This window comes from Carcharodon carcharias, chromosome 16 (assembly GCF_017639515.1).
Source record: "Carcharodon carcharias isolate sCarCar2 chromosome 16, sCarCar2.pri, whole genome shotgun sequence".
Taxonomy (NCBI): Eukaryota; Metazoa; Chordata; class Chondrichthyes; order Lamniformes; family Lamnidae; genus Carcharodon; species Carcharodon carcharias.
The window spans coordinates 52,881,550-52,908,771 of NC_054482.1; the positions used below are offsets into that span (position 1 = coordinate 52,881,550).

At 39.8% G+C, this 27,222-nt stretch overlaps 2 protein-coding genes across 2 annotated transcripts in view; both read left to right on the forward strand.

Moving 5' to 3' along the window:
* The first annotated feature begins 1,595 nt into the window (after positions 1 to 1,595).
* On the forward strand, positions 1,596 to 3,589 carry foxd3 (forkhead box D3). The gene is made up of 2 exons (XM_041207627.1): positions 1,596 to 1,760; positions 1,956 to 3,589. Exon 2 carries the CDS (start codon positions 1,966 to 1,968, stop codon positions 3,097 to 3,099), a length of 1,134 nt encoding a protein of 377 aa, XP_041063561.1. The 5' UTR covers positions 1,596 to 1,760; positions 1,956 to 1,965; the 3' UTR covers positions 3,100 to 3,589.
* A 5,199-nt stretch (positions 3,590 to 8,788) lies between these two features.
* The window catches only part of alg6 (ALG6 alpha-1,3-glucosyltransferase), a 49,873-nt gene continuing 31,439 nt past the window's right edge, over positions 8,789 to 27,222 (forward strand). Inside the window, exons 1-8 of the mRNA XM_041208891.1 lie at positions 8,789 to 8,921; positions 10,447 to 10,531; positions 11,143 to 11,232; positions 11,893 to 11,981; positions 15,158 to 15,237; positions 21,485 to 21,549; positions 22,227 to 22,412; positions 25,144 to 25,279. Coding sequence (XP_041064825.1) covers positions 8,840 to 8,921; positions 10,447 to 10,531; positions 11,143 to 11,232; positions 11,893 to 11,981; positions 15,158 to 15,237; positions 21,485 to 21,549; positions 22,227 to 22,412; positions 25,144 to 25,279 — 813 coding nt within the window. The 5' untranslated portion in view covers positions 8,789 to 8,839. The remainder of the gene's footprint in view (positions 8,922 to 10,446; positions 10,532 to 11,142; positions 11,233 to 11,892; positions 11,982 to 15,157; positions 15,238 to 21,484; positions 21,550 to 22,226; positions 22,413 to 25,143; positions 25,280 to 27,222) is intronic.

Here is a 27,222-nt window from a genome sequence, read left to right on the forward strand (position 1 = left end):
GTCCTTAACCATTGATTAACATATCTTAATTCACTTGGATTCAGCACTAAAAATACACTAAGCTATACATCTTAATTGTTAATTTTTTAACTGAATCAAATAGTATCTAATTTCTACAAAAATAAGGACAGATGCCTTTAGAAAATAGTATCGTTTCGTTTATATTTAAACGCCGTAATAATAACTGGTTAGAAATCCACTTCGAATAAAATAATATCGTAACATAAAATAGCAACCGTGCCAAAAATTGAAGTGAAATTCTATTGCCGGAGAATACGCCTTTAAAATGGAGACAGACTGTCCTTGGCTCTGTGGGGATATCGCTTACAGTTTATAATATCATTTTGTGTCACAGGGAAGTCCTGTCAGGTTTAAATGGTTATTCATTCCTCCCATCGAAAACATGTCGTAAACCCATTCACATGGTTTTGTTAGTCTTAATAGGAGGGTGGAAAGAATAATTGATTCTTTTGTCACTTAAAGATATTCTGATTTGAGGAGGAGGAATTAGGAAACAAATCAATTCGATTTTAACCTCGGATCAAAACAAAACAAAAACATAAATGAAACCTAATATTCACACACAAAAACTTCAGTGTTACCAAAAGAAAGTAAGAAACCAGATTTTCATCAAGACGTTGCTTTGGGGAAGGAATTATTGCGTTGCAATTAGGCTTTTGTCTAAAGGACGGTTGTCAGTTCCTGTTAAACTTCTTTGGAAAAGTAGTTTTCACGCTACAGATTCAAAAATCTTCTTTCCTGAGAACAGTATTGAGAAAAACCGCTTACCTTCAGTGTTGTGAATGGCTCGTTCACATTCACCCACTCTCTCCCATTTCCTAGTTTTTCATATGCTAACACATAGGGATGATTAGCTCGTTAACACCTCTGCACATCCTGGTTCAAAGTTCTTTATTTGTAGCTATCCTTTTGTTATCGCACATCTCTCCCCCACCGCACCCCCCCCCCCCCACCCTTTTCGTTCCTTCTTTACTAAATCTAACAGATTAATCAATAGCCATTCTGCTGTATGTGCGGCAACCAATTTAATGCAGTTATAATTCGCCTTTCTAACAAAAAATGTTGTTTAGATGCTGATACCTGACTGTAAGTCAAAGTAAAGCAAAAAAAAGACAATGCTAAGAAAATTAAACCGATCATTGTCTTTGTGAAGAAAGCTAACGTCACGCCAATCTACACATTTGCACATTCATCAATATGGTTGTTTTAATAACTAATCAAAATATTTATTTTCACGGTTTTGATTGGGAGGGGTAAATGCCCTGAAATAAAGGAAAATTAATAAACAAACATCGTAACATAGTTGTGCATTTGGCCAAAAAGTGCAACTGTAAAAAATGCGCCCAATTAAATAATTTGAGGTCTCGTCTTGCTCTGTTCTGCTCCCAAGTTTATTGACAAAGAATGCTTTGACCATCTTGATGAAATGCTGCTTGTAGGAATGAGTGGTGCTACTGTTGTCTTGGCCGGATCTATGTTGACGATTACATGAAATAACTCGAGTTTTGCATGGCTTAACAGAGGGAAGTCTGACGTTAGTCCCTCACGTGACAATCCTGAGAGTATATCTTTAACTGAAACAATCTTCAGACTGTCTTTTTATAATATAAAAAGGAGGCATAAAAAGCTGAAGAGCTGCGTACCCGAAAGCGGTTTTTTAAAAAACATTGAGAGAAAATACAGGAAAAAGTTAATAAGTTGCAATGTGCAAGTTGAAGTAGGCTGTCAAAAAGTTAAAGGTAACTATTATTGACAGCCCCTTGACCTGCATTAAAAAAAGCGTTGTCATCTGATCTGCAAGGGACTGCCAGCTGAGAGTGTGTGTGTGTGTGTGAGAGAGAGAGACGAGAGACAGGAGAGGGAGAGAGAGGGAGAGAAGTTTCATCAGTAAAGAAGCCGAGTTCTCACCTTTTTTTTTTGCTGATTTGTAAAAGGGAAAGCGTGATGACCCTGTCAGGCAACGGCAGTGCGAGCGACATGTCAGGGCACACAGTCCTCACAGCCGAGGATGTCGATATTGATGTGGTGGGAGAAGGAGACGAGGGCATGGGAAAGGACAGCGACTCTGAGAGCCACGCCACCCACGATCAGGGAGAAGAGGTGGAGGAGATCGGGGCGAGGGAAATCGCGGAGAGCCCTTCCGCTAAATGCCAGCCTTCTTCGGAGGGAGAAGTAACGAAATCTGAAACTCAGGAAAGTGGTTCTTCGAGCGGCAGCACCGTCTCAAAGCCCAAGAACAGTCTGGTGAAACCACCTTATTCGTACATTGCTCTCATCACCATGTCTATCCTGCAAAGTCCCCAGAAAAAGTTAACCCTTAGTGGGATCTGTGAGTTCATCAGTAACCGCTTCCCCTACTACAGGGAGAAATTCCCCGCCTGGCAGAACTCCATCAGGCACAACCTGTCCCTAAATGACTGTTTTGTGAAGATTCCCAGGGAGCCTGGTAATCCGGGAAAAGGGAACTATTGGACCCTAGATCCACAATCTGAAGATATGTTTGACAATGGGAGCTTTCTTCGCCGGAGAAAAAGGTTCAAGAGGCAACCTGCAGACCATCTGAGGGAGCAGACTGCTCTCATGATGCAGAGTTTTGGAGCTTATAGCCTAAGCGGTCCTTACGGGCGTCCCTATGCGCTGCATCCCGCCTCTTATCCTCATCCCTCAACTCTCCAGTATCCCTACATCCCTCCTGTGGGTCCCATGCTACCCCCAGTAGTCCCACTCATCCCGTCCAGTGAACTCAACAGGAAAGCCTTCAATTCGCAGCTCAGCCCCAGCCTCCAGCTCCAACTCAGCAGCCTGAGCTCCACGTCCATCGTGAAAACGGAGCCTACCAGCAGACCTTCTTTCAGCATCGAGAATATCATCGGGGTGACTAGCACATCAGGCAGCTCACAAACTTTCCTGCGGCCGCCAGTGACCGTCCAGTCAGCCCTCATCAGTCCTCAGCCCTTGTCTTTAGCGAGAAGCACAGCTGCAATTACCCCTATCCTCAGTGTCCCCACGAACATAATCTCCGGACAATTCTTACAGTCAGCAGCTTCGGCCGCCGCAGTGACCAAATGGCCATCTTAATACCTCCTCCACTTCCAAATGCTCACTCACCATATCCCTTTTTTTTGCTACTGTGGTAGTGGGTCGCACTGAACTTGACTGCGAATTATAGACTATAATCCTATGTTATATATAAAAAAGGAATGCTTTCTGTACAGGTAAATACGTTTGTAAATATTTGTATAAAGGACCTATCGGTTCATAGTCATTGAGTTTTATTTTTTAATTAGACTGTTTCACAGTTGTAGTATAGAGCTCTGGGCTTTCACACTTAATGTCTTTTTGAAAGGTTCATTGCCAGTAGCTTATTGACGAACATGTATAGATATTAAGGAAGACCGAATTATTCTAAAGAATTAATTCAACAGGAGAAAAAATGTCAATATTGTATACGACTGCAAAAGCTTAAAGCCCTTTATATGAATTAAATATATGTATTCTATGTAGCGCTACCGTCGTGTTGTACAATGGGAATCAAACAACTTTGTAAATAAATTTTACAAATTGCAAACGTTTCTGTCCTTGTTCATTTCTAAAAAAAGGCTGCTGTCGGTCTTGCAAATTTAGAATTTTTTTTCTGTTATAATTGCATTAAATGTTGAGGGTTACAGATTGGGATATTAAAACACACTGTCATTAGATAGCGACCTGAAAAAGATAAGGCAGATTATTATAAATAAAATCTCTGAAGTGACGCCATAGAGGTCATTGCTGCTTTTAAAAATTAAAAGCCATTTAATAAGTAAACATTTTGCTGAAGGTATTAGTTGTGAAATTTGAGCTGACAGCAACTACTGTTTAACTTCATGGAAGAGGGGTTCGCAAGAGCAAATTGAAAAGGGCTCGACTGAAATCTGTTTCAATTCCATTTTAGTGATGAAGCAAAGTATATTATTTAGAAAATGTTAACATATAAAAGGTTGTATAGCACAGTCATATCAACTAATTATGGTGCATTGTCGTAAATTATATATTTTATATCTAAATTAATTTGTTTCTCTGTGGACGCAGTCGCTTTTTTATTTGGAAACCCACATTATTTATACAAAATTCAGCAAATTATTAAAGCCAAACACTTTAAACTGGTCCAAAAGGTTTGTTCGAGTAGATTTTGAAGAAAAAAAAGAACCCACTATCTGGAGTTGTAAATTCAGGCTTTTTAAATGAAATTTTATCATCTACATAATCACTGAAATAATAACACTATTTAAAGCAGGGCGCAAGGGTGCATCAGCAACCCAGTATCGATTGGCCGTAGGTTACCTGAAACACTTAATGCCAGCAATAGTGATGACAAAAGGGGTGATAATGCATGCAGGTTATAAAAAGGGAATGAAAATTAAAAGGCAATGGTTACTGTTGCCCTAATGAGGAGAAGAATCCAGGTATTCTGCAAATATTAAACTCCATTCACAACCTTGTCATTTTTGGTGTGTCCCAGTTGGAGAAGTGTTTGGCAGCCATTTGAACGAATGTTCAAATTAATATTCAACAAACAAACTTGAAATAAGTGAAATTCTAAATAATCAATTATCTCACTTCCAAAACTAGCACGGACTGCTGTGGGCTGAACACTTCAATATGGAACTATTGAGAATACATCGGGTGTAATTTTCCCATCGTGTGTAATGTCAATTCCAATAAATAATATACACCACATTCATCTAACTTTGAGTTCTTGGAAAGCGATCCGAGTCTCTGGGGGAGCTCTGAGCTTGAAAAGCTTGGTCTAAAACCTAGTGGAGGGGGGGAAATGTATGCAGGTCGTTTTCCGTCTTAATACTTTGGAAATGGTCGCGGGCGTCGAGCTTGGTTTTAGATCACCAGCCTTTCTCCCTTGACTGTTTATCTATGTGTCGCGGCTTCAAGTGTCGTTGCCGGTATTGAATTTCCTTATTTATTTCACACTCTGTGCTTAAAGAGTGTTGCGAAATGTCAGACCCCGTCCAACTTGAACAACATTTGCGCCCCGGCTTGGACGCGATTTCTTTCTGTAATTGTAAATATTATTTTACTGTGTGTAAACATTTATACCTCAGTATAAATACGCCAAATGAAGCGAGCCGTCTTGTTTGTCGGGGTGTGGTCTCAGCACCAAGTATATCTATTTGATAATCGTTTGACACGATGAAAGAAATATCCACCCCCAACTTCAATTGAAGGGCAACTTAATAACACCAGACCCTGTCCCTAAATTGAATCTCCCTCAGTAATCCTTTTACAAGGAAATTGAAACTGATCTATAAATGTTTTGTCTCTTGTTTCTATAAACGCAACAAGATGTTAGGCAGTTGTGACCCTGGTTATGAGTTACGTTTACACAAAACTAGCAAATGGCGGATGGTTAGTGAAATACGAGCGTTAGTTCTATATTTAACTGATAGCCCTGGGAAAGTAGAAGGCGACTCCTAAAGTCACTGTCCGCCTCAGGAACCTGCTGATATAACCATTCCGAAATGACGAGCCATAACAGGGGCTCATTCCAACACTGATCCTTTGTTGCTCGGAACTTTTACTGATTCGTATGTATCTGCAGTTGTAGCTTTTGAGTCATCCTGCGGTCAACCGTGAGCTTCGAGTGATTTATGTTTTTTTTTTAATTGCGAAACGAAACTTGCATGAATAAGAGTTTCACAGAGACCTCTACATAAATGATCGGCACAAATAAACATGCCATTTTACAAACTCGACTGTTCAAAACTACTTCCATTGAATTTTAAAAATGAAATTATAGGAACTCAAGTCTGGAGCAAACTTTCTTTTTGCTGAAACCCAAAAGGTAAACGGCAATTTGAGGGGAATGCAACTGATTAATCGACATCAGCGATGAGGCTAACATTTGCAGCCATAATTTTCGTTCTTATTTCACTGCCAGTTTGGATCTCAGTAAAGTGTTGATAATGATGTAAACAGCACCATAATAATTATTGCCACTTAACCAAATCTCGTTCCATTTGGAAGCTCGGAGTTGGATTTCGACGGGAGTCTGTGATACCGAAATGCAGCACTAGATGGCACTTACGGAATGCGCTTAAATGTCTGAAATGTTAGCGACTGCCCGAGAGTTACTTTCAACACAACAGCAAATATTAAAAAAATCAGTCAAGTTTGCCTTCTAAATTTGAAGGGAAACTCCCTCTCTCTACGTGTGTATCAGTGTTAGAATTATGTACCCAGTTTATTGTGGAGTCTTTCCTCTTTGTAAAATATGTACTTCACTGGGTTTTGCGCAAGTTATTTTCAGATTGAGTCGTGAGAAAAGTGATGCCTGTGTTCTTATTCCTCGGGATCCCGGCTATTTTTGCAATTAATACGTCAATGAAACCACCATTCACCGGGCACATGTACCACTCGCTTTCAGTGTAAGAAAGCATTAAAAAAAACAATTCTGGACCCTACCTGGGTTTGTGGGAGTTGAAAGAGGAAACGGCAATACTGTCAATGACTGAACACAAAGTTAGGTACAAAATGTATACAAACACACCAAACACGCTTCGTAGTAAATAAACGCATTAAGTTATGGAAGCAAAATTCATTCGCAATTTCAACTTTTATTCAGTTACTATATTGCTTAAATTAATGCAGTTTAAAAAGTGGATGCGCCACCTTTGTGAAGTAAAATCAGCGCGACTTCAACCAAAACCTTCCTTCAGATAAAAACATCGATTTTTTTTATTTACGACTCTTGTGTTGCTAATTTCATCCATCATTTGCCTATCAGCTCTTCCCAAATTACACTGACAATTCTATTTAAATTAAACCGCAGGATTTTAGTGAGAATTATAAAGTTGTCAGTTTTTCGTTTTGTTCGCGTTCTCTGTAGTTTGAATATTTTATTTAAAAATAAATAAAGTCCAGGGAGCCCAGATGTGAATCAGTAGGAACATGGATTCACCTTGGTCAACTCATGGGTCGCAGTCTGTCGTTCACTGCCCTTCCGTGCTCAGATATACAGTCACTAAGTACGGGGGCAGGTTTTTTAAAATCTTAAAATGGATCCTTCAGCTACCGTCTACAAGTATTTGGCAACAATGATTTTAAAGGTGTAATTTTCGCTTCAACAGTCAGAAAAAGACCTGGGGTTGATTTACCTGAAGGATTCTTGTGGGATGGCTAAACTCTGACATTCTGTAAATCTCTTACAGCAATGTACTATTAACTTGCATCGTCGAGTGGATTCTTTTTCAACGGTGTACGTAAATCTATAGACTTTACATTTTATTATATAACGTATCTTTACCATAGACTTATATCAGGAAGACTATATTATACATGCTTAGCATGGATATTAGATATAAGCATCTATTTTTAATAATATATATATCACTGAAAACAACATTGCAACATACTGAATGTTTTGAACTGTCCGAAACTCACGTTAACATCATTCATGAAAATGTATATAATAATAAAAACAAAATATTTACTTTGCAATTAAAATCGAAACAATCAAAATGTAGGCATTGCTGATTGAAGATTTTTGGTCAAACACATTAAACCAGCAAGGAATTTTTGTTCATATACAAAAACAGCAGAGTTGAATATTTGATTTAAATGATTATTTCAATTGATTTAATAATTCACAAAAATCAACTATGTTACTGCTTTTGTGTGTCTGACCAATTCTTTTTACACGAGGAATGATCATAAACGCAAAAAGCGAAAAGTAATAAGCCACCAAGGCCTCATCAGAACGAGCAAAAACGAATCCAATTAAATCGTTTTACTTTTGTATTACAGCAAAGGAATCCAATTAAATGCCATTCTCAAATCTTGTCAATATTCAGTTCAAATTAAATATATTCGAGGTTATGTATGAGATATCTAATTAAATAAAACTAATTGCCTCAACTGGTTCCATTATAACGTATGATGACAAATGAGGCTAAAATAATATTAATTTTGGCAGCAATACAAGGGAGTATAGCAGAAAGTTTGAAAATTGATGCTGTTCGCCCAGGTTTAGCAAAACACAAGTTTTTCGTCATTCGCTTCACACCGTCGGTATATGAACTCGTATGAGCATTATCTAATGAATCCTGATACTTTCCTGACCTGTCTGGTCTAATTCTTTCCTGATCTATATTGTGGTTTATTTTATTGGCGGCGGGACAAAAATATAAACCCATACTTTGAGAGGGGTTACTTCCCTCCTTTCCATTAAGTAAGCTTAATTTCCAACATTTCCCTGTCTTTCTGTTCCTTTTCAGCACTGTACCCTCTAACATGTTTGTACGTGTAAAGGACAACATATAATCTGGATACTACTCAAATTGGAAACGAAATGTCAATTTAAGTAACTTTTTATTTATCCAAATGAATGCAGCCAAGAATTCTGTCCCTGAATTTAAGCAACCAATTTGAAAACAAACCCAGACAACATATTTGTAAATTGCTGTAGGTTATTGTAATGAGAACTGAATCAACTTCTGAAATGGATGTAGGTATCTACTGCAATTCAATTTAAATATAGTTTTATAGGAAGTATATATATTGTAGTTATCCAATGAGAATTAAAATAATTTTAAAATCTATTTTTGAAAGTGATGCATCTATTTAGTGTCTCCCCAAAACTTAAATCCAATAAACTTCAAATAAATGAAAGTAAATTCTTCACTGGCAATTCACACCAACTCTGAGTTGGCCAAGGAGCTTCTACGTCATCAGGCAGCGCCGGGTGAGTGGGATGGGACAGAGCGCATGCGCAGGGTCCAGGAAGTGCTGGGCAAGGCAGGGAGCCAGAGAGGAGCTGGAGTGCGGAATGGAGAGATGGAGTCTTATCACCGTAGTACTCGCAGTCAGCCTCACGGTGCGCTGGGCAGTGTCTCTGAACTCTTATTCAGGTCAGTCAGTGAGCTGCAGTTTAACTCGCCTCTTTCATTCATTCAGCCCCACACATTGGAAAGACACCCCTAGCCCGAGCAGAACGTGTTTACAGTTGTGTATAAACTGCAAAGGTTGACAACAGCCTTTACGTTTATTAAGCACTTTGGAAATGGCAATACCGAGTGGGTTTAGTTAGTAGGCTTGGAAAAGGGGCAGGCTTCTTTTAATAATGTGTTTGGCAAATTATGATTTATTATGGAAGCTGCAAATTGAGAAATTCTGCTGAAATTGCTTTTCTGTGGGTTATCATCTTGTAAAAAATAGTGCATTTTTTTTGTATCCTGCTTTGCTAAACATATTTTTCAAATTGTGAGGCAGGTATCCTGCTTTCTTTTTCTTCCAGGTGCCTGAACCACTGGAACCTGCTCCACCTTGATTGTTTTTAATGCAGCCTTTTAGTTATTCACATTGCCTTTGATTTCTCTCATTATGCCTCCGTTTGTCTCTTGCTACTACCATAACTGCAACGTTATCATCATCTGTTCTCTACCCAAGTTATTTTTATTTTGTTTAATGTATATTTAAATTTTTTCTTTTTCCCTTTCACTTATGTTTTTTAAAATGCTGTTCATCTGTAATAGTCGTTCTGAGGAAGAGTTCAAATAGTTACTACTGTTTTGCCACAGGTGCTGCCTAACCTGCTGAGTATTCGATTTTTGTTTTCAGATTGCCAGCATCTGGTATTTTATTTTTGTCAAACACTTATTCCACATTCCAGGCTTTCCAACCTTTTTTTCCCCCAAAGTTTTTTGAATGTAGTTCCATGAATGCCAACAGTTCATCACTTCCTTTCTTGGCTGTTCTCAGTATGCGAGCCTAGACCTTATCCTTCGTCACCTCCAAAATCACCCTTCAAAAATTTTAGTTGGGGTTTGGTCCCTCATTGTAAAACTCTTGCAATTCAAAAGCATGTCATTGTGGACTTGATAGAATAAACTTGTCAAGGGGTGAGAATGTGTTTTACAGGTAAACCTAATCCTGTTCTCACTCAGCAGCCTTTATAGAACTTTCAGCCGGGTGGGTATATACTAGTCAAGAGCCTCAAAGCCAGGAGAATGCTTTCCAGTGCTCCCGTAATACAATGATACTGCGGCTAATTGTTACATTGCTTCAGTAGCTGAAATTGGCTAACTTGGAAGCTCAGTCATTGAGTACGTTTAAACAGAGATTGACAGATTTTTAAATACCAATGGTAAAGGGATATGAGAATAATGTGGGGAAAAAGGCATTGAAGTAGATGATCAGCCATGATCCTATTGAATGGCAGAGCAGGCTCGACGGGCTGAATGGCCTACTCCTGCTCCTATGTTCCTATATTCCTGTTATCTCAGAGGAGGGATGCAATCTGGGACCACCTCCTTCTGTGTTATTCACTTTCCATATGAGGCATTATGCTTAGAAGAGTGAATTTGCCAAAAAAATTCTTTATGGAAATAGTGCCCTTTCATGTTATCTATTCAACTATTTTTACTATGTTCGCAGGTGCTGGGAAACCTCCTATGTTTGGAGATTATGAAGCTCAGCGACACTGGCAGGAGATTACCTTCAATCTACCCATCCACCAATGGTTTGTAATCTCAGTATTCAATTAATTCAACATTTATGGGTGTATTTTGAGGTGTGTCGCTGTGGAATTTCTATAGATTATTTGCAATTCAAGTGAAGAGTTTCTTCCTCCCTCCAACACCTCCACCCCTGCCCCTTCTCATTGCCAACTGCAATAATGTTGACCCTGGCAAACTTCTAGTCTTTCAGTCAGGTAGTTCATTCTTTGTATGTAAGCCTGGACAGGGAATGTTGGGGAGTGTTTCAATCCTTGAAAGGGCTGGGCATCATAGTTGGATACTGTATGGCTCCCACCTGACATCTACACTTTCTATCAGAAGTCATTGGATATCAATCATGAGTGCGATCCCTGACTTACTTCCTTGTCTGCTAAACTATGGTACTGATGTTAATTGTAGCATCCTTATTCTTGCCATGTTGAGACTGGCTAATCTGGCAGAGACCTTGGATTGAATCAGGGTCTATCTTGGTTCAGATTTGGGTGGTACAATTACCTAAATATAGAACAATTGAGAGTAAGTTGCCAAAGTATATAATATGGAAGTTTAATAATTTAACTATTTTTGAATCTCTTTATGGTTGACATATAGTTGATTTGTTTTTCTAATTCAGGTACTTCAATACAAGCAACAATAATCTGAAGTACTGGGGTCTTGATTATCCACCACTCACTGCTTACCATAGTCTGATTTGTGCATATGTGTAAGTTTAATCTGCTATCTTTGATAAGACATCTCAGTAGTTAGAATTAGCGTAAAGAAATCTTTAATATGAAATGTAAAATCAGTTAAGGTTGCAACTCCTGATCAATGTCGACCTTTTTCCTTCTCTTACAGCAGGAAAGTGCAGTGGTGTGGATGTTTGCTGAGATCAGGAACATTCTTGGCTTTGCTGTTTGTGTTCATATTTACTGTCTTGGTTTGAAGAATAGCCACTGATGGTATTGGAATTACACCCCAGCATAAATTACAGATGTAAGCTTTAGATGTTGCAATGATGCATTTGTCCATGGGTTTGAGACGTTGTTCAGCCCACTTTGGCCAGCAGCCACCATGTTGCAGTTTGAGACTTGGAAAGAAAGCAGTTTCTGTGAGCTGCTCTGATTGATGAGGACAGAATGAGGTTCAAATTGCACTCTACATTGTCAAACAGGCTGTCGACATTCACAGTCAGGCTTCCCTATGTGGAATACATACTTGGGTGAGGTGTCGAAGGCAGCAATTTCTTTTGAAGAGGACAGGGAATTAGATGGAGAAAAATAAATTGTACTCTGTGCCATTGGGTATCGTTTATTGATTATGTGTATGTTTTACATAAAGTGAAATGCATTTTTATTCTAGAGATAAACCTTTTTTTACTCAGAGCTAAATCGATAAATCCTGAGTGGATTGCTCTTCGTACATCTCGTGGATTTGAAAGCCTTGGGCACAAGCTATTCATGCGAGCAACAGGTAATTAAGATTTTTAGAAACAACGGCAAAGTTTAAAAAAAAATCTAAAGGGAAAATGAGCAGCAGGCTGATGGTTATGGTTGTCAGCAGCTAGTCAATCCAGATCCAGGATTCCTCAACAAAGTATCCTTAGCCGAACCATCTCCAGCTACTTCATCAATGACCTTACTCCATCATAACATCAGGTGTGTTTTATAGGTGACTCCATAGTGTTCATCTCCATTCCTAAGTACCTTTATCATAAAGTAATAAAATCCAAGCTTGGGCTGGATATTTGCCTGGTAATGACCATCTCGAACAAAAATAGATAAGCAAATTCCCCTTGACTTTCAATGGCACCACCATTGCCAAGTCTTCCGCTATCAACTTTGGTGGTCATTCAGCAGATGCTTAACTGGACCAGCCATATCAATTCCATGGCTGAAAGAGCAGTGAAGAGGGTTGATGTTTTGGCAAATAGTTCAACTTTTGACCCCTGAAAGCCTATCCATCTTGTACAAGGTGCTGAATTTTCTGTTATTTGTGCTGTTTAAATCCTTCGTCCTTCCCCATTTTAGGCTACTAAGCTGGCAAGTCAAAATATTCTCTTCATTGTCAGTGATTAAAAAGCATGACTTGTAATAGAAGTAGGCAGATCATCAGTGCCAGAAGTGACATGCAAGATGTTTGCAGCAGCACAATATCTAGGAGGACTGGTGCAAAATTTTTTTTTCATTGGTTCATAGGATTTGGGCATCGCTGGCCAGTTGCCCTAGTTCAGAGGGCATTTAAGAGTCAACCTGGTCTGGAGTCACATGTAGGCCAGACCAGGTGAGGACAGCAGATTTCCTTCCTTAAAGGACTTTAGTGAACCAGTTGGGTTTTTACAGCAAACAACAATGGTTTTCAATTTCAGATTTTTATTGACTTCAAATTCCATGGCAGGATTTGAACTCGGGTCCCCGGAGCATTACCCTGGGTTGTTGGATTACTAATCCAGCGATAATACCACTATGCCATCGCCTAACCCTGGGAGTGGATGCAGTCACTTGGACAGCTTAAATGGTTTCATCGTCTCAGAAGGGGAATGGAGTCGGAGGGGCAATTATTGCAATGCACTTGGACATAGATTAAGGCAAAGTGGAAGAGCACAAAAATACTTATGCTTTATTAATAATGATAAACAATTTATGGAAGCAGTACATCCCACTTATGATGGAGTGTAAATTAATTTCATGTTTATACATGATACAACCATTGAACTGATGGTAAATATCAAGCAGCCTCATCTGTTTTTTTTGAAGACTGGTGAAAAAAGATTTAATTTTAACTTAATCATAGACATAGACTGAAATGGCAAACATTTCCCTGCTGCAGCACAGTCTATCCAGCGATCTATGTGAGCATCAATTAAAATCTGTTCAGTTGGTGACCTTGGGGATTCTGAAGGTCATTTGAGGTTATTAAACTGAATATGAGTATTAATCTGCTCTTCTGACTCCCATTCAAAAGTCTCAGATCCATATAAAGTAAATCTTAAATGCCTAACCACACCTGTGAGTGAAGTTATTACTCTTTTCAGTTACCAACCAGTGACTTGAAAGAGTGTCTCCAGATTTCCACAATCCACTGTGATGAGAGACAGTGAACCCTTGGACAGCATGTTAAATCACAGTGTGATAGGACCAGCTGGCACATGGTGCAACACTTTGAACCTTGCTTTGAAACAACAGACTGAATCAAAGGGCAACCCCTTGACCCTGGTATTATGGGATAGGCTACACCTGTGGTGAACCAGAACTTAATGGGACAGTGAGTCTGTGGTGTGGAGGTGGGCCCATGACAAGATGAGGTGGAGTGGACCTGTAGCCGGGGGCCTCACAGGAAGGAGTGGGTGGCAGGGGCCCCGTGGGTGTTTGGAGTGGGCAGCGGGGTTCCCCAGATGTCAGAAATTTGAAATATTACCAGAACATGCTGGAAACACTGTATTAAGAATACACCAATAGGAACTTTTTTTGCATTTTTCCCACCAGCCATCTCCTGTGACCTCTGCGAGACTGCTGGTTGGATTCTAATTACTTCTGAACTGTGGACATTTATTTTTTTTAGCACGATTTAGACTTTTCAAGTCATTCAGGAGGGACTTTCACTGCCAGTAAGGACTTGCATTCTGTTGGTTTAGGCTGGATTAAAGTCATCGCAGTAAAAGTGCATGCCCACCACTGAGAAGTGAGTGTACAGTACCCTGGCCAAGATTGACATTCCAGCTTTCCTCAGTGTCAAGTTGAACATTAGCACTCCAGCCTGCTGCATCACTTTATCTTTTTGACGTGCCAACTACAGAGGTTCAGCTTTGACTCATTGCTCAGAAGATGACTAGGAAGAGAAATCAGATGAAACTTGTATGGTATGAGGGAAATAGATTGAGCTCTTCAAGTGGCTCAGTTGGTAAAGGTGGCCTGTATTTGATTCATTTAGAAGAGAAACCTTGATGCAGCTTTTCCATACAATGGCCATGGAAATCTGGAGCTCTCTCCCCAAAAGGCTGTGGCTGCTGGGACAATTTTCAACACTGGTAGATTTTTATTAAGCAAGAGATATGGAGTGAAGGCAGAAAAATATTGCCAAAATATGAATCAACCATGGTCTAATTGAAAATAGAACAGGCTGAAGGAGCTGTGTCCCTATGTTCCATCCAAACCAAAATGCCCTAGGTTGTATCCATGGTTCATGCAGAATTAGCTGATCTCAGTCAAAGTGGTATTAGAGGTTCTATGATTGGTGTTGGAGACCTTGGGAGAGGGAGGAAAAATCAGTTAAGGTTGTTGTTGTTTCCTATTCATTGATTTTGGATTTTGTTATTTCTGTAAACTTCCACCCCTCCATAGTGAGAAGTTTAGAAGTTTGTTGACACTTAACCAGTTTTCTAGAATCGCATGATCAGTGGCCATTGAATGAGGTACCTTCAGGCAACTGGCATCTGTGGAATGGTACCAGAGATATGTGCAACAAGTATCTAAGGGACTCTACTGAAGCAGCTTGGTATAAATGGGTTCCAGAGTCTAATCAAGGAATTGACGAATATATTGAAAAGTTGGGCAGGTAGGATTGATATCTTAGAAGGATTTGCTCTTTTAGACCTTGAGGCTTTTTCCTGTTCCTAACAATTTTTATGTTTACATTTTGCCAATTTTTAGTGTTTGTTGCAGACCTTGCTGTATATATCCCTGCAATCCTCTGTTACATTCATCACTGTGAAGAAACAGAGAGGAAGAAGGTAAGCATTACAGTCAATGTAACAACGGTAATAGCAAAACTGACAACGTCAGACAAATGTTAGATGAGAGATTTTCAGTTATGACCCAAGTACCTGAGGCATCAACTTGCACAAAACCTATAACGAAGCTTAGAAGTGGAAAGTTGATCCTGAAAATTGTTCCAGGTATCACCGGTTGGTCCAAGTGGCATCAATTTATCATCTTTTCTCTGCTATTTCTAGTGCTGCATTTTGATAAGAAAAACACGTTTATTTAATTTTTGAAAAGTCCAGCTATGTCAACAGAATGACTTTGCATTTAGAAACTCAGATATCCCGAAGAATTGACAGCCAAAGATTAATTTTTTTTAGGCAAAGGTGGCAAACAATTTGCACAGAGGAAGATCCCACAAACAACAATGAGCTAAATGACCAGTTAATCTGCTTTTCATGTTTTTGACGAGGAATAGATGTTAGCCAGGGATTTGAGAAAACTCCCTTTGTTCATCTTGGAATGTGCCAGAGAATCATTTATGTCCATCTGAGAAGGATGTTGGGTTTTCAGTTTTAATATCTCATTAGAGAAAGCACCTTGGAAAATGCAGCACTACAATGCCTAGATTACATGCTGAAGTCCTGGAATGGAGTTTGTACTCACCAGTTTCTATCTTGGAGGTGAGAGTACTAACACTGTGAGCCAAGGCTGAAATGCATTCGAAATGCTAGTTTCCCAAGACTAGAAAGATGGTGGGATGGGTGCAAAAATCAGCCAGGAGTTCCATGTCCCGATTACTATCCTGTAACTATAGTTTTGGAAAGCCATGTGTGTGACCGCAGGATAAATATAGGATCATACTGATTTTCTCCACCACCTGCCACCAGTCAAGTAGCCTAACAACAATTGCCTGGAATTGTATTCAAAGAATAGTGTGATACTGGAGGGCAGCCAATGCATACAAGACTGGGAATTGATCCTTGGGTTTTTCTGCTCCGTATGACTCAGCATCATACTGACAATATATTTATCCATAAGCTAATATTTTTTAAAGGCTTCAGACATGTTTGAGTTACATTATAGCAAATGTTTATTGCAACAGGAAAAATAAGGTTGAGGCCATTTTTTTAAAAATAACAAAAAAGATAGAATACATGACATCAACATGTTGGGAGATTTAATAGAGGTGTTTAAACTTGAGGGATTTTGATAGAGTGGAAAAGGGAGAAGCTATTTCCAGTGAGAGGAGGGTCAGTAACTAGATGGCAATTAAGATAATTGGTGCAAAAACTTGGGGGAGGTGGTGGGGAAGATGAGAAATTCTTTGATGCAGCAAGTTGTGACCTGGAATGCATTGGCTGAAAGGGAGATGGAAGCAGATTCAATAGTAAAGGTAAGGACAATCCCTATCTCTTTTCTGCCATTAATTGCCAGTCTCATTTCCTTTTTCCATCCCTTACTTCTGACATCTGATTCAGAGAGCTGTGGACTTCTTTCTTCTATTTAGTTACTCTGCCTCTAGCCTCGGCACACCCCTAAACTTTACTGCCACAGCCTTTTACCTCAGCTTCTGTCATTCAGTTCCTTCGTTCCAACACCCCAATCTGACCACTGCCAGCTCTTTTGATCCCCTCGCCCTTCATCCAGGTCTTCACCATTCACCTGACACTTCTAAGCCCACTTCTCTCCAACCTCTTCCTTTTATCATATATCGTTTTCTCCATCACTCCCCCTTAGAAAGCATGGTTTAATTTCTTTCCCCTGTCAAAGAGCTAGGCCAATTCCAAACTCCCAATAATTTGTAGTCCTCAAATGCATAGTTTTTTGTTTTATTCTATGCTTACTATTTCCTCCAATCTAATTTCCATCCTAATCATAGCACCAAGACTCTACTGGTCGTCGATTAACATCTTGTGCTGCAACACATTATTCCCCTTCAACTCTATTGTGACCTTTGATACAGTCAAACACTTCATCTTCCTTAACTACCCCTTTTCTATGATCCGTCTTCATGGCACTACTCTCTTTTGGTTTTATTCCTAACTTTCTGAAAGCAATGGTCCAAAATATGAGGGAAAATAACAGTGTTGTTATTAATGTGCAAGTGGTCCAGTAATTTGTGGCGAGGAAGGGAGCCTGTGAGTTGCGCATCACCACAAGCTACTAGCCAATTTGCACACTCCACCAACATTAGCCTTGCAAAAACAGTATCTCTCCCTTAACTTCCTGGTGATTTTCAAGTTGTTGCATTTTCACATTTGAAACTCAACTAATTAACAACATAAGTACCCTTATAACAATGTGATAAATTGTTAATAACTGCCAATCAACCTTTCTTGCCCAGAAAATAAACAATTAAATTGTGGATAAAAGCAAAATGAAGAGTCATACGGACTCGAAACATTAACTGTGTTCCTCTCCGCAGATGCTATCAGACCTGCCGAGTCTTTCCAGTTATTTTGTTATTGAATTGAATTGTGGAGTCCCTTTAGGTTTTGAATTGTTGAGGATCTAAAAGTTGTCTGATTTGATATATTTTTGATATATTTGATACATTTTACTTTTCCTTTCTGTCTTTATTCTCTTCCTCTTAATTCAATCTTTCTTTCCCTCTCTCTTTTTCCATGCCTGATTTGATAATAAATTCATCCACTCTAACTGCCCTCCTCCTCAGTTTTTCCTCTGTTTATTTCTCAATCCCTAAATCTCATTCGGTAAATGTGATGCACTGTTTTTCCCATTGTTCAGCAAGTTCCCAGATGCCCTGCTGTCCTCACCTGTGTTGCTGTTAGCTTGTGCTTCTAGTAACTTCACGGGGAAAAAAACCTTAGAGCTGATCAGTGCAGGAGCAGGTATAACTTATCAGGCCCACTGTGGAATGCCCTACTCCTACAAATTCTGGACCATAAAATCTTCTTTGATAATTCTTGTTCCCATTCCCATGTGGTCATTTCCAGTGTACCCATATCTCCACTCCTAGGGCCCACTGATTTTTCATAACCCATGGCACCTTGATCAACAAACATGGGGCCTGCTTCATTTGCATACCAATGACATCTAACTGTTTCCTCAGGACTACGTTTTGGAATTCTGTCCTTAACTACTTCTACTTTCTACTTCTTGCCTTTAAAAATCTTATCCCTGTCTTTAATATTCTCATCAAACAAGAGAGAATTTACTTCTTTTAATGTACCTTGGACACATTTTGTTCTGTGAAAGGTTCTATATAAATGTAAATTGGGCGGTTTTTGTAGCTGAAGTGGGCATAGTACAAAACTTCACACATCTGCCTTTAATTAAATCCTTGGTAACTTCACTGGTACATTCCTTGATCCTTAGCACCTGAAATTCATCATTGGTTAACTTGAGAAAAATTGATAATGTAATGAAGTTCACTGTCTGGCATAGAAACAAAGCAGGTCTCAGATTCAAAGTCCTGGCCTGAACTGACGTGACAAATCTCAGTATCAAGTGTTTGGTCTCAGCGCACTGTGCGTGGGCGTTTTTACTCCTGATCATTGTCTGCCCGTGTGTGTGTATATAGATGTTTCTGCATTTGCAGACATGTTTTGGGTGAAGGCAAGGTAAACTGTGGTGAGTAACCTCCCCATGAGGAAAAATAGCCACATGACATAGGCGTATAGGCTCTTGTGAAGAATGTCTACTTGTGTGCCATATCCAAGGATGCTTATGGAAGCATACTGCAGCAAGTCTTCATCTCTTCAGGCGAAGAATTGTTTTGGTGGGCCAGGAGAAATTTAAGAGGAATAATTTTTACGGAGTGGTTAACAGAACTCTGTTTTTTTGACCGAGTGAATGATTACTTTAATATGGTTTGACATTTTAGCGAAGGTGACCAGAAGCTTAGGACATGGGTTAAATTTCAGTTTCAGTTAAATCCTCTGGAACATAGCCGTTGAATAAGTGAAATCCATGCAATCATGCAGCAATGGCTTGCATGACTTGAGGATAATGTTACTTGAACCCGCTCTGAGGTTTTAAATTCTGTCACATTACAGAATCATCGTTAGATTTACTGGTATTTTTGTATACTGAAACAACAAAACCAAATCATTAACATGCTTTGAATACTAATAAAAGTCAAGGTGAAGGCTTCCTTGACCTATGATGTGTGTTTCAAGATAACGTGCAACATACGTATGCCATGAAACCAAATATGTTTGGCTGGTAAGCAATTTTTGAAATCGTTTCCCAAGAAGCATGCAGGAAAGCTGGTTGGGGAGGTGGGTGGAGACTATAGGGCAATCAACAGCTGAGGGAACAGTAATGACATTTATTCAGTGTTTGTCCCATGTAATTATCAGTGTACTTCATATAAAGGTAACAGCTGCAATTGCGCATTAACTGCCCCATGTTCTTAGTTTTGCACCGTGAGTAAGTGTTCCTAAATTAGCACCTCCGCTACGTGACTAAAATCACACAGGAGTGCAACGCATTTATGTCATAGGATACAAATCCTTAGTAACCATCGTTCAAAAAAACCCACAAATATTTTTTTTCCATCTCTGCATCTTTTCATTTCCCCTCTTTCTCCTGACGACACTAATTAGCACTGAGCTGTGGTGCCTCAAGCAAGTGACAGTTCTTCCTTTGCAAATATATTTGACTGTGGAGGGCATCAAGGTCAAGTCTGATGTTGCCATGGTCTCATGTCTAAACTTGTTCACTTTCCAACAATCACTAAATATTTTTATGCGTCTGCACTGATTTGCCAAACAAACCATGTTGAGATCTCATAACTTGCACAGTCCAGGAATGGAACCAGTGTATATGCTTAAGTATTATATTGGTGATCAATTAATCGCCATGCAATGCTATTGTATTTTTATGGACTGCTTTATTTATTATCAGTTGCATTCTGTATGATGAGATGTATTCTGTGTGCTATCATCCGGCAGCCTTTGTTTGAAGGTAACATTTACTTGACCAGTTGCAAATGTTCAGTATAAGAAAGAGAACGATTGGCCCAGTTAAATGTCATTACTTTGCAGTCCAATTGGTTCAGTAGATAAGTGCACCATACAATTTGGTAGAGAACCATACAGACCAAAATGATCCGAGGTTCAATCTTTTTTCTGAATTGAGAATCTAGTAGCAGTGAGAGCTCCAGTTTACCTCAATGGTCCTGTATAAGGGAAAAAGGAGGATTAAAAAAAAAAGCCAGTGTTCCAATATTAAGATTAGCACTGGGCCAGTTAAAAGTGACATTGGAAATCATTTTTTGACATGTCCTATTGGATACCTGGAAAATGAAAAATCCAAAATGATGTAGATACTGAGTCAAGTTAAGCTCTCAAGACTGAGATTAATAGATTTTTTTTAGGTGAGGCTATTGAGAGATTTGGGGGCTAAAAAAAAGCAGGTAAATGGATTTGAGGTACAATTATGTCATGAAAGAATTGAATGGTAGAACAAGCTTGAGGGGGTGAATGGTCTATTCTTATTCCACTGCTAATTGCTATCAAAGGGGCCTTGCTGGAATGTGTGCGCGCCTGATGTCTGGTGAGGATATGATTGTGCACAGTTGTGATACTCCCTGTGGCCAAAAAACCAGGCCAGGATTAAGCTTATCTCTGGTTTCCACAGTAGTCAAACAGCCTGCTTACGCTCACCATCCAGACTGACATGGGAAGAATGGGCACTTTGTGGTGTTACTAGAGACCTCAGTGAGACTCATGTGAATCAGCACCTTCAGGAGGAAATGGACAAATAAAAGTACATAGGGATGGAAAAAGCATTTTGGGAAGGTGCTTTAGATTTATAACAAAAACAGAATTACCTGGAAAAACTCAGCAGGTCTGGCAGCATCGGCGGAGAAGAAAAAAGTTGACGTTTCGAGTCCTCATGACCCTTCGACAGAACTGTTTTGGATTTCCAGCATCCGCAGTTTTTTTGTTTTTATCTTTAGATTTATATTTCATTGACCTCTGCGCCTAAGTTTTGGCGTGTAACAGAAATCAGCCGGAGGGTTCTCACTCCTGATTAGTATTCCTGTGGCCCCTTCTGGAAAGTAGTTTTCTGATGAGGATAGATTGGGCTCAGCTATGATGCCCTTAAGTTGAATAAACTGGAAGTGCCTCACTTGGTTGAGCTGCTGTAGGCTGCCCAACTCATTTGTGATCCCAGCATGTATTTTAGCATTTTCAGATAGGAGGGAGAAAATTGACTTGGGGAAGTAACTTGTTGCTTATCAGAAGGCATGATTCTGTGTAATTGCATTACAAATGTATAAATTACTTTTACTCTTTGCAGGTGTCGTCTCTGCTTTGTGCATTGCTGTATCCTGGACTCATTCTTATCGACCATGGCCATTTTCAATATCCTTACTGGTAGCAGTTTTGAATTTTAAAGAAACTGTTAAAGCAACGCATTTAGCTCTCCCAATGGTTCAGTGAGTGACTGCACTGTTATGTGGCACTGAGCCAAAAGGATAGGATGATCCCGCCAGGTTCACTGCCAGGTCATTAGTTAACTGATTTCAGCTAGGATAACTTCAGTAATCCAAGACTAAGGGGAAGAAATATCAGTCAGCAGTCTCTTCATGAACCTTTACTGGAAAATATGTGTACCTAATGAATGAGAGCAGGACTGTGCATGGGTGCAATACTGCTCATGTTTAGATAATTGGTATTTTCACTTTGAGACAGCAAAATGTCCGGCACCCATAGAACAAAACCTCAAGATGAGCTAGCATCTTCAAGAAGTGACCGGGGTAAAAAGTAATACATCCTCAAATAAAATATCTGTGCCTTGATCATAAGCAAATGGAAATTTTGTTGGTTGTTATTCAAATTGAATTTGAAAAGGATTAAACCAATTATCTAAATTCTATTCATGTAATAAATTTTGAATGCCATTTTTCTTTTGAGAACATTTTCATATGTGACATTTCTCAGTATTGGCACAATGGAGTAAAACAGGTGGTGAGAGTATTAGTTTGTCCATGTATACTGTCTGGCTGAATACTTGTGAACTATCCTTAACACAAAAACACATATAACTCTATCAGTTTGGGCCTTGCCGTTTGGGGGTTGCTGGGCCTGCTGTTTGACCGAGTCCTGTTTGGCTCTGTGGCATTCTGTCTGGCTCTTAATTATAAGCAAATGGAGCTTTACCATGCACTGCCTTTCTTCTGCTATCTCCTTGGAAACTGTTTAAAGCGAGGGCTGAAAGGTGAAGGGTGAGTAACTCAAACAATGAATTAAATAGACTCATGGTCCTTGTCATGTCATATGGATCAAATGAGTCTATCCTTAAGACTTGAGAATTGTTCTGATTTGCCCTCCCATATAAACAGCTTAAAATAAACATTCAAGTTATGTTTTAAGCCTATCAGTTTAATTAAGAAGGGAACTTTTTCTTAACATTTGACTTAAAATTCCACTTTTTTCCTCCATTGTTTCTTCTTGCTAAGTATACCTTTTTGTAGATAACTGTTGGGTGATTTTGTGCTGTTGCATTGGAGTTGTACAAAGCCAAGCATTTTTAATGGTGAATACAGTACCCTGTGTGGAACAGAGTCTACAGATCAGGAGAGATCTCAGGTCCTGTGTTCCATTATCTTAGCTGGAGCAGTGATAGGAATGTGGTAGTTTGTTTCTCTACCTGGGATAGGGAAGGATGAATAAATCGTTCTACATTGTTATCCATTAACTCCTACCTGTACTAGAAGCAGCATGTGTGGACTGTTACGAGGACAGAATTGGACTGGCTGACATGACCCCCAAAGTTGAATAGCCTGCCAAAACTCTAGTCTGAAAATTCTAACATATAGACTGGCCACCAGGGGTCTTGTCGCACAGTGGTAGCATCCCTGCCTCTGAGCCAGAAGCTGGGGTTTTGAGTCCCAAAGAAGGTGAGTTCATAACGCGGCCAGTCAGCTTAATTATCAACCTGCAAATCCTTCTAATACAGCAATGGTAGGCAGTAAGAGTGGGAATCTCCTGGCCAGCCAGAAACTGCAGAAGGCAATGGCAAACCACTGCAATATTTTGCCAAGCATAAGCATGGACCAACACATGGATGTGTATGGCTGTCAATGCCCTTCAGGAGCATGGTACCTGAAGAGCGAAAGAGAGAAAATGGCCACATGTAGAAGATGCTGGAGAGCCGTCATTCTTGTAGAACCATATCCTGCTATGAGTCAGTGCACTCAGAAAAGATGTGGAGAAAATTAGAGGTGGAATATACTGTTGTTGCAAGAAAATAACTAAATTGAAGTGTTTTAACATGGGCAAACATGACAATCAATTTATGCACAAGAGTGTCCCACAATGTAAGTAACTTGCACTGTTTTGTTGATTTAAGGAATAAATATTGGCTGGGACGCTAGGGGAGCTGTCCTGCATCTAAGTAGGGCTGTGTCTTCAGTGTTACATTTTCATCCAAAAGACAGCACCTCCTTCAATGCAGCACCCACTCTGTACTTCACTAGAGTGTCAGTCGAGATTATGTGCACAAGTCCTGGAGTGGCTTTGATCCAAAACCTTTCAATTTAGGTGAGAATGTTTCCATTGAGTGAGGAACGTTTGCGGGAAAGTTGCCTGCACCAGCTGGAAGATTATTGGTACAGTAAACCTAACATTCTGTGTTCCATATCAGCTACTTGCTGGCTGATATTTTAGTTTTTAGCCATCTTTTGAGTTGATGTAGATTAGTGCATTCTTCGTATTTATTAAATCTGTGCGTATTTACCAAGGCCAAGTATTATATGAGTATCAAAAGATGAGATTACTGACAGGTGAAGACTGCAGGCAACATATATTCTGACTTAGCACTGCCGTGGAGTGTCAGTTACTGTTCAAAATTGTATAAAGAGTGTTGGAATATAACGTGGGGAGGTGGGATGGAGGAATGGAGGAGAAAATGCAGATACTTCAGACACTCCTTTCTAGGTATTACATTGTGCAACACTATGATGTACTCGTAGAACCCAGGGCTACTTTTAACAGAAATTGTATTTCTGTCACTCATTGCATCACTGTTTTTGTTAACACATGCATTGTGGAAAGTGTCAGATTTTTTTTCCTTCATTCTTGGAATGTGGGCTTCGCTGGCAAGGCCAGCATTTAAAGCCCATCCCTAACTGCCCTTGAGAAGGTGGTGGTGAGCCACCTTCTTGAATTGCTGCAGCCCATGTGCTGTTAGGCAGGACATTCCAGGGCTCTGACCTGGCAACAGCAAAGGAACGACGATATAGTTCTGAGTCAGAATGGTGTGTGACTTGGAGGGGAACTGGCGGGCTGTGGTGTTCCTATGTGCCTGCTGTACTTGTTCTTTCAGATGGTAGAAGTCTTGGGTTTGAAAGGTGTTATCAAAGGATCCTTGGCAAGTTGCTGCAGTGCATTTGTAGATGTAGCCATGTTGCCCTGAAAGATTGAAGCGTTGGAATCTGACGTAATGAAAATGTTTTGGCTCCCCTCCACCCCTCATGATCCAAATATCACAATGGAAGATAGTTCTGCTATAAAGCCATGCAGACTAGGAGTGGTTAGCCACTAATCTGCTAAATTAGTTGATCTCAACCAGGGAGATGATGGAGATGCTTTTGATGTATTTTAGTCTTGAGGGGAAAAATTAGCCAGAGTTCTTTTGCATGATCACTACCCAGTGTCCAATGCTGGAAAGTCCTCTTGTACATATCAATTGAGGACAAGATGAGGGTGTGATAGCCTCAATAGCTGAATAACTTGCTGGTGTTCAATCTTGCAGAACAGTTGCCCAGGTGAAAATTTTGGAAGCGCACTGGCATTGGGAAACTATCCTGGTACCCTCAGGAGAGGTGGAGAGAAAATGTGGTGTTATTTAACGTTCTCTTCGTTCTCTTTTCTTTTCACTGTGGATATTAGTGCTAGAGAGAGGGAAGTGAGTCTTGCTTTTCAGGAGAATAAATCTTTTCTCTTCTGTTACAGGATGATACGATTGATCAAAATTGCACTTAGTGTGCTGATTACATTTGCCTGTTGCTGGCTGCCCTTCCTCACCAGTCTCCAGCAGTCCCTGCAGGTGCTTCAAAGGCTTTTTCCAGTTGATAGAGGCTTATTTGAGGTAGGTTTGAAAAATGAGCTTCAGGTGATGATACTGGCCGTGTTTGTTTAATCATACATATTTATAAATTCTATTAAACTTTAGGTTGTAGCAGCCACTAAACAATTTGAAATATGCATAAACTTCCTCCATCTTGTCTGTGCTTATGTGGCAGGCAGATACCTTAACACCAAATTCGCTGAAACACTGGGAACCCTGGGTAAAAGGCATTTTAAGAATTGAGCAATGGTTGTAAATCCAATTATCCAACTAAACCTAAGGCACAGAGCCCAGTGTCCTCACCCGGCACCAAGTTCATCAGGAAATCTTCCTGACATTTCACTGATAATATTAGCTCAGCATCAGTTTAGAAGTCTGCAGCGGATGACTTATTTAGAAGTAGGCGAGGGTGAACTTGAGAAATCGTTAGTGTAAGCACCCTACAAGTTGAATGTGACGTGTTGGCCATCTCCAATTGCTGTTTAAAAAAATATGCTGATAAGTGTAAATTACATGATGAGCTTTAAAATTGATATCTTGTTCGGTTTGTTTGTAGAATGCATCAAGTGTTAACCTTCTAACCTTTCTCTGTGTCCTCATCAAATTCAGGACAGACATTCTATATGTGCCATGTAGAAGAAAAATGGTTCTATCGGTCTGGGGTGTGGTGGGTTTGCCTGTGAAGTTATGTCCCCTCCAGTTGTGACATTGACAACTGTCTCTGCTGTTTCTATTTCCTGTCCTGAACAGAGGTATCGAACATTGCGTTCTTGATATTGATATCACAACCATCTACAGATAGCCCATTTATAGAACCAATCTGCCTCAAACTTAACCCTTAAAATTGGTGGTGCACTTGCATTATAAATGCCGCAGTCTTGTTGCCCCTGATACAGCAGTGTGTATGGAAGATTCGCAGCAGATTTCTCTCTTTGGGGTTTGGAGCACTATGCACAACAGCTTTGCCTAAATCAAAGATACAGTCAGTTAAAAAAAATATTGTGACTGTTTGCCTGAGTGGCTCACTTGTTCAAGTCCAAACAGGTTACGGCAGCATTCACCTATTCGATTCTCCAGCAGCAGGAGCAATTACTGGAGCAAGAAAAAAGGTTTTTAAATGTTTTCTGAAACAGCTGAATAAATGGGAGTCATTTTCCACATGCAAGTTTGTTTTAAAATCTTATTTAGATGGTGTGTTTTATTTGCTCAAACAAAGCACTACCTGTACATGGCAGAGTAGAAGTGCTTCAGCTGTTGGTGGGCACCATATGTTGGTGTCATTGTTTCTACTTCCCTTTCTGTTTAAAAGCATCTGTACAGTAAATGGGATGCTTTTAACTGTATGAGTAAGGTCAAAGTTCATGTGTACAAAACAGTTTCTTAAAGCAGTTATTATTACAAGTTTTTTTTCTTTTCACCCAATTATCTTTCACTTCTCTGAAGTTGCCAATTTATGCTAGCATATAGTTCCACAGATGCTACCTACCTCCCAGTATTTTTCAAGTATGAGTCTAAACATTAAATGTTAACAGGCTATTTAACAGGTTGTAGTATCTTATTCAAGCCCATTCCTGTATTTGTTCTACATTAACATAACATTAACTTTACACTAGGTTCACTGGCAGAAATTGGTAGCCCAAATTCCTCTCCTCCCTCCCAACTGCCCCTTCATATCAATTAAAAGACAGATTGTCCTCTCTAAACCAACTGTAGCACCTCAGCCATGATCAGGAATTGAACCTGTGTAGCAGAATTTTTCAGTTGGTGTGCGGGGGCGGGCCCGACACGCTGACTTGTAAAATGATGTTGGGCCTGCGCCCTGATGTCATCACGCAGTCCCGTGATATTTTGTTCAGTGGGCGCACGCCAGAGTCAGCTGCATGGCCGCCAATATGTAAACGGAAGGGAGTGATTGATGTAATTGTTAACGCTGCCCGTCCAACCTTAAGCTTGGCGGGCGTCGA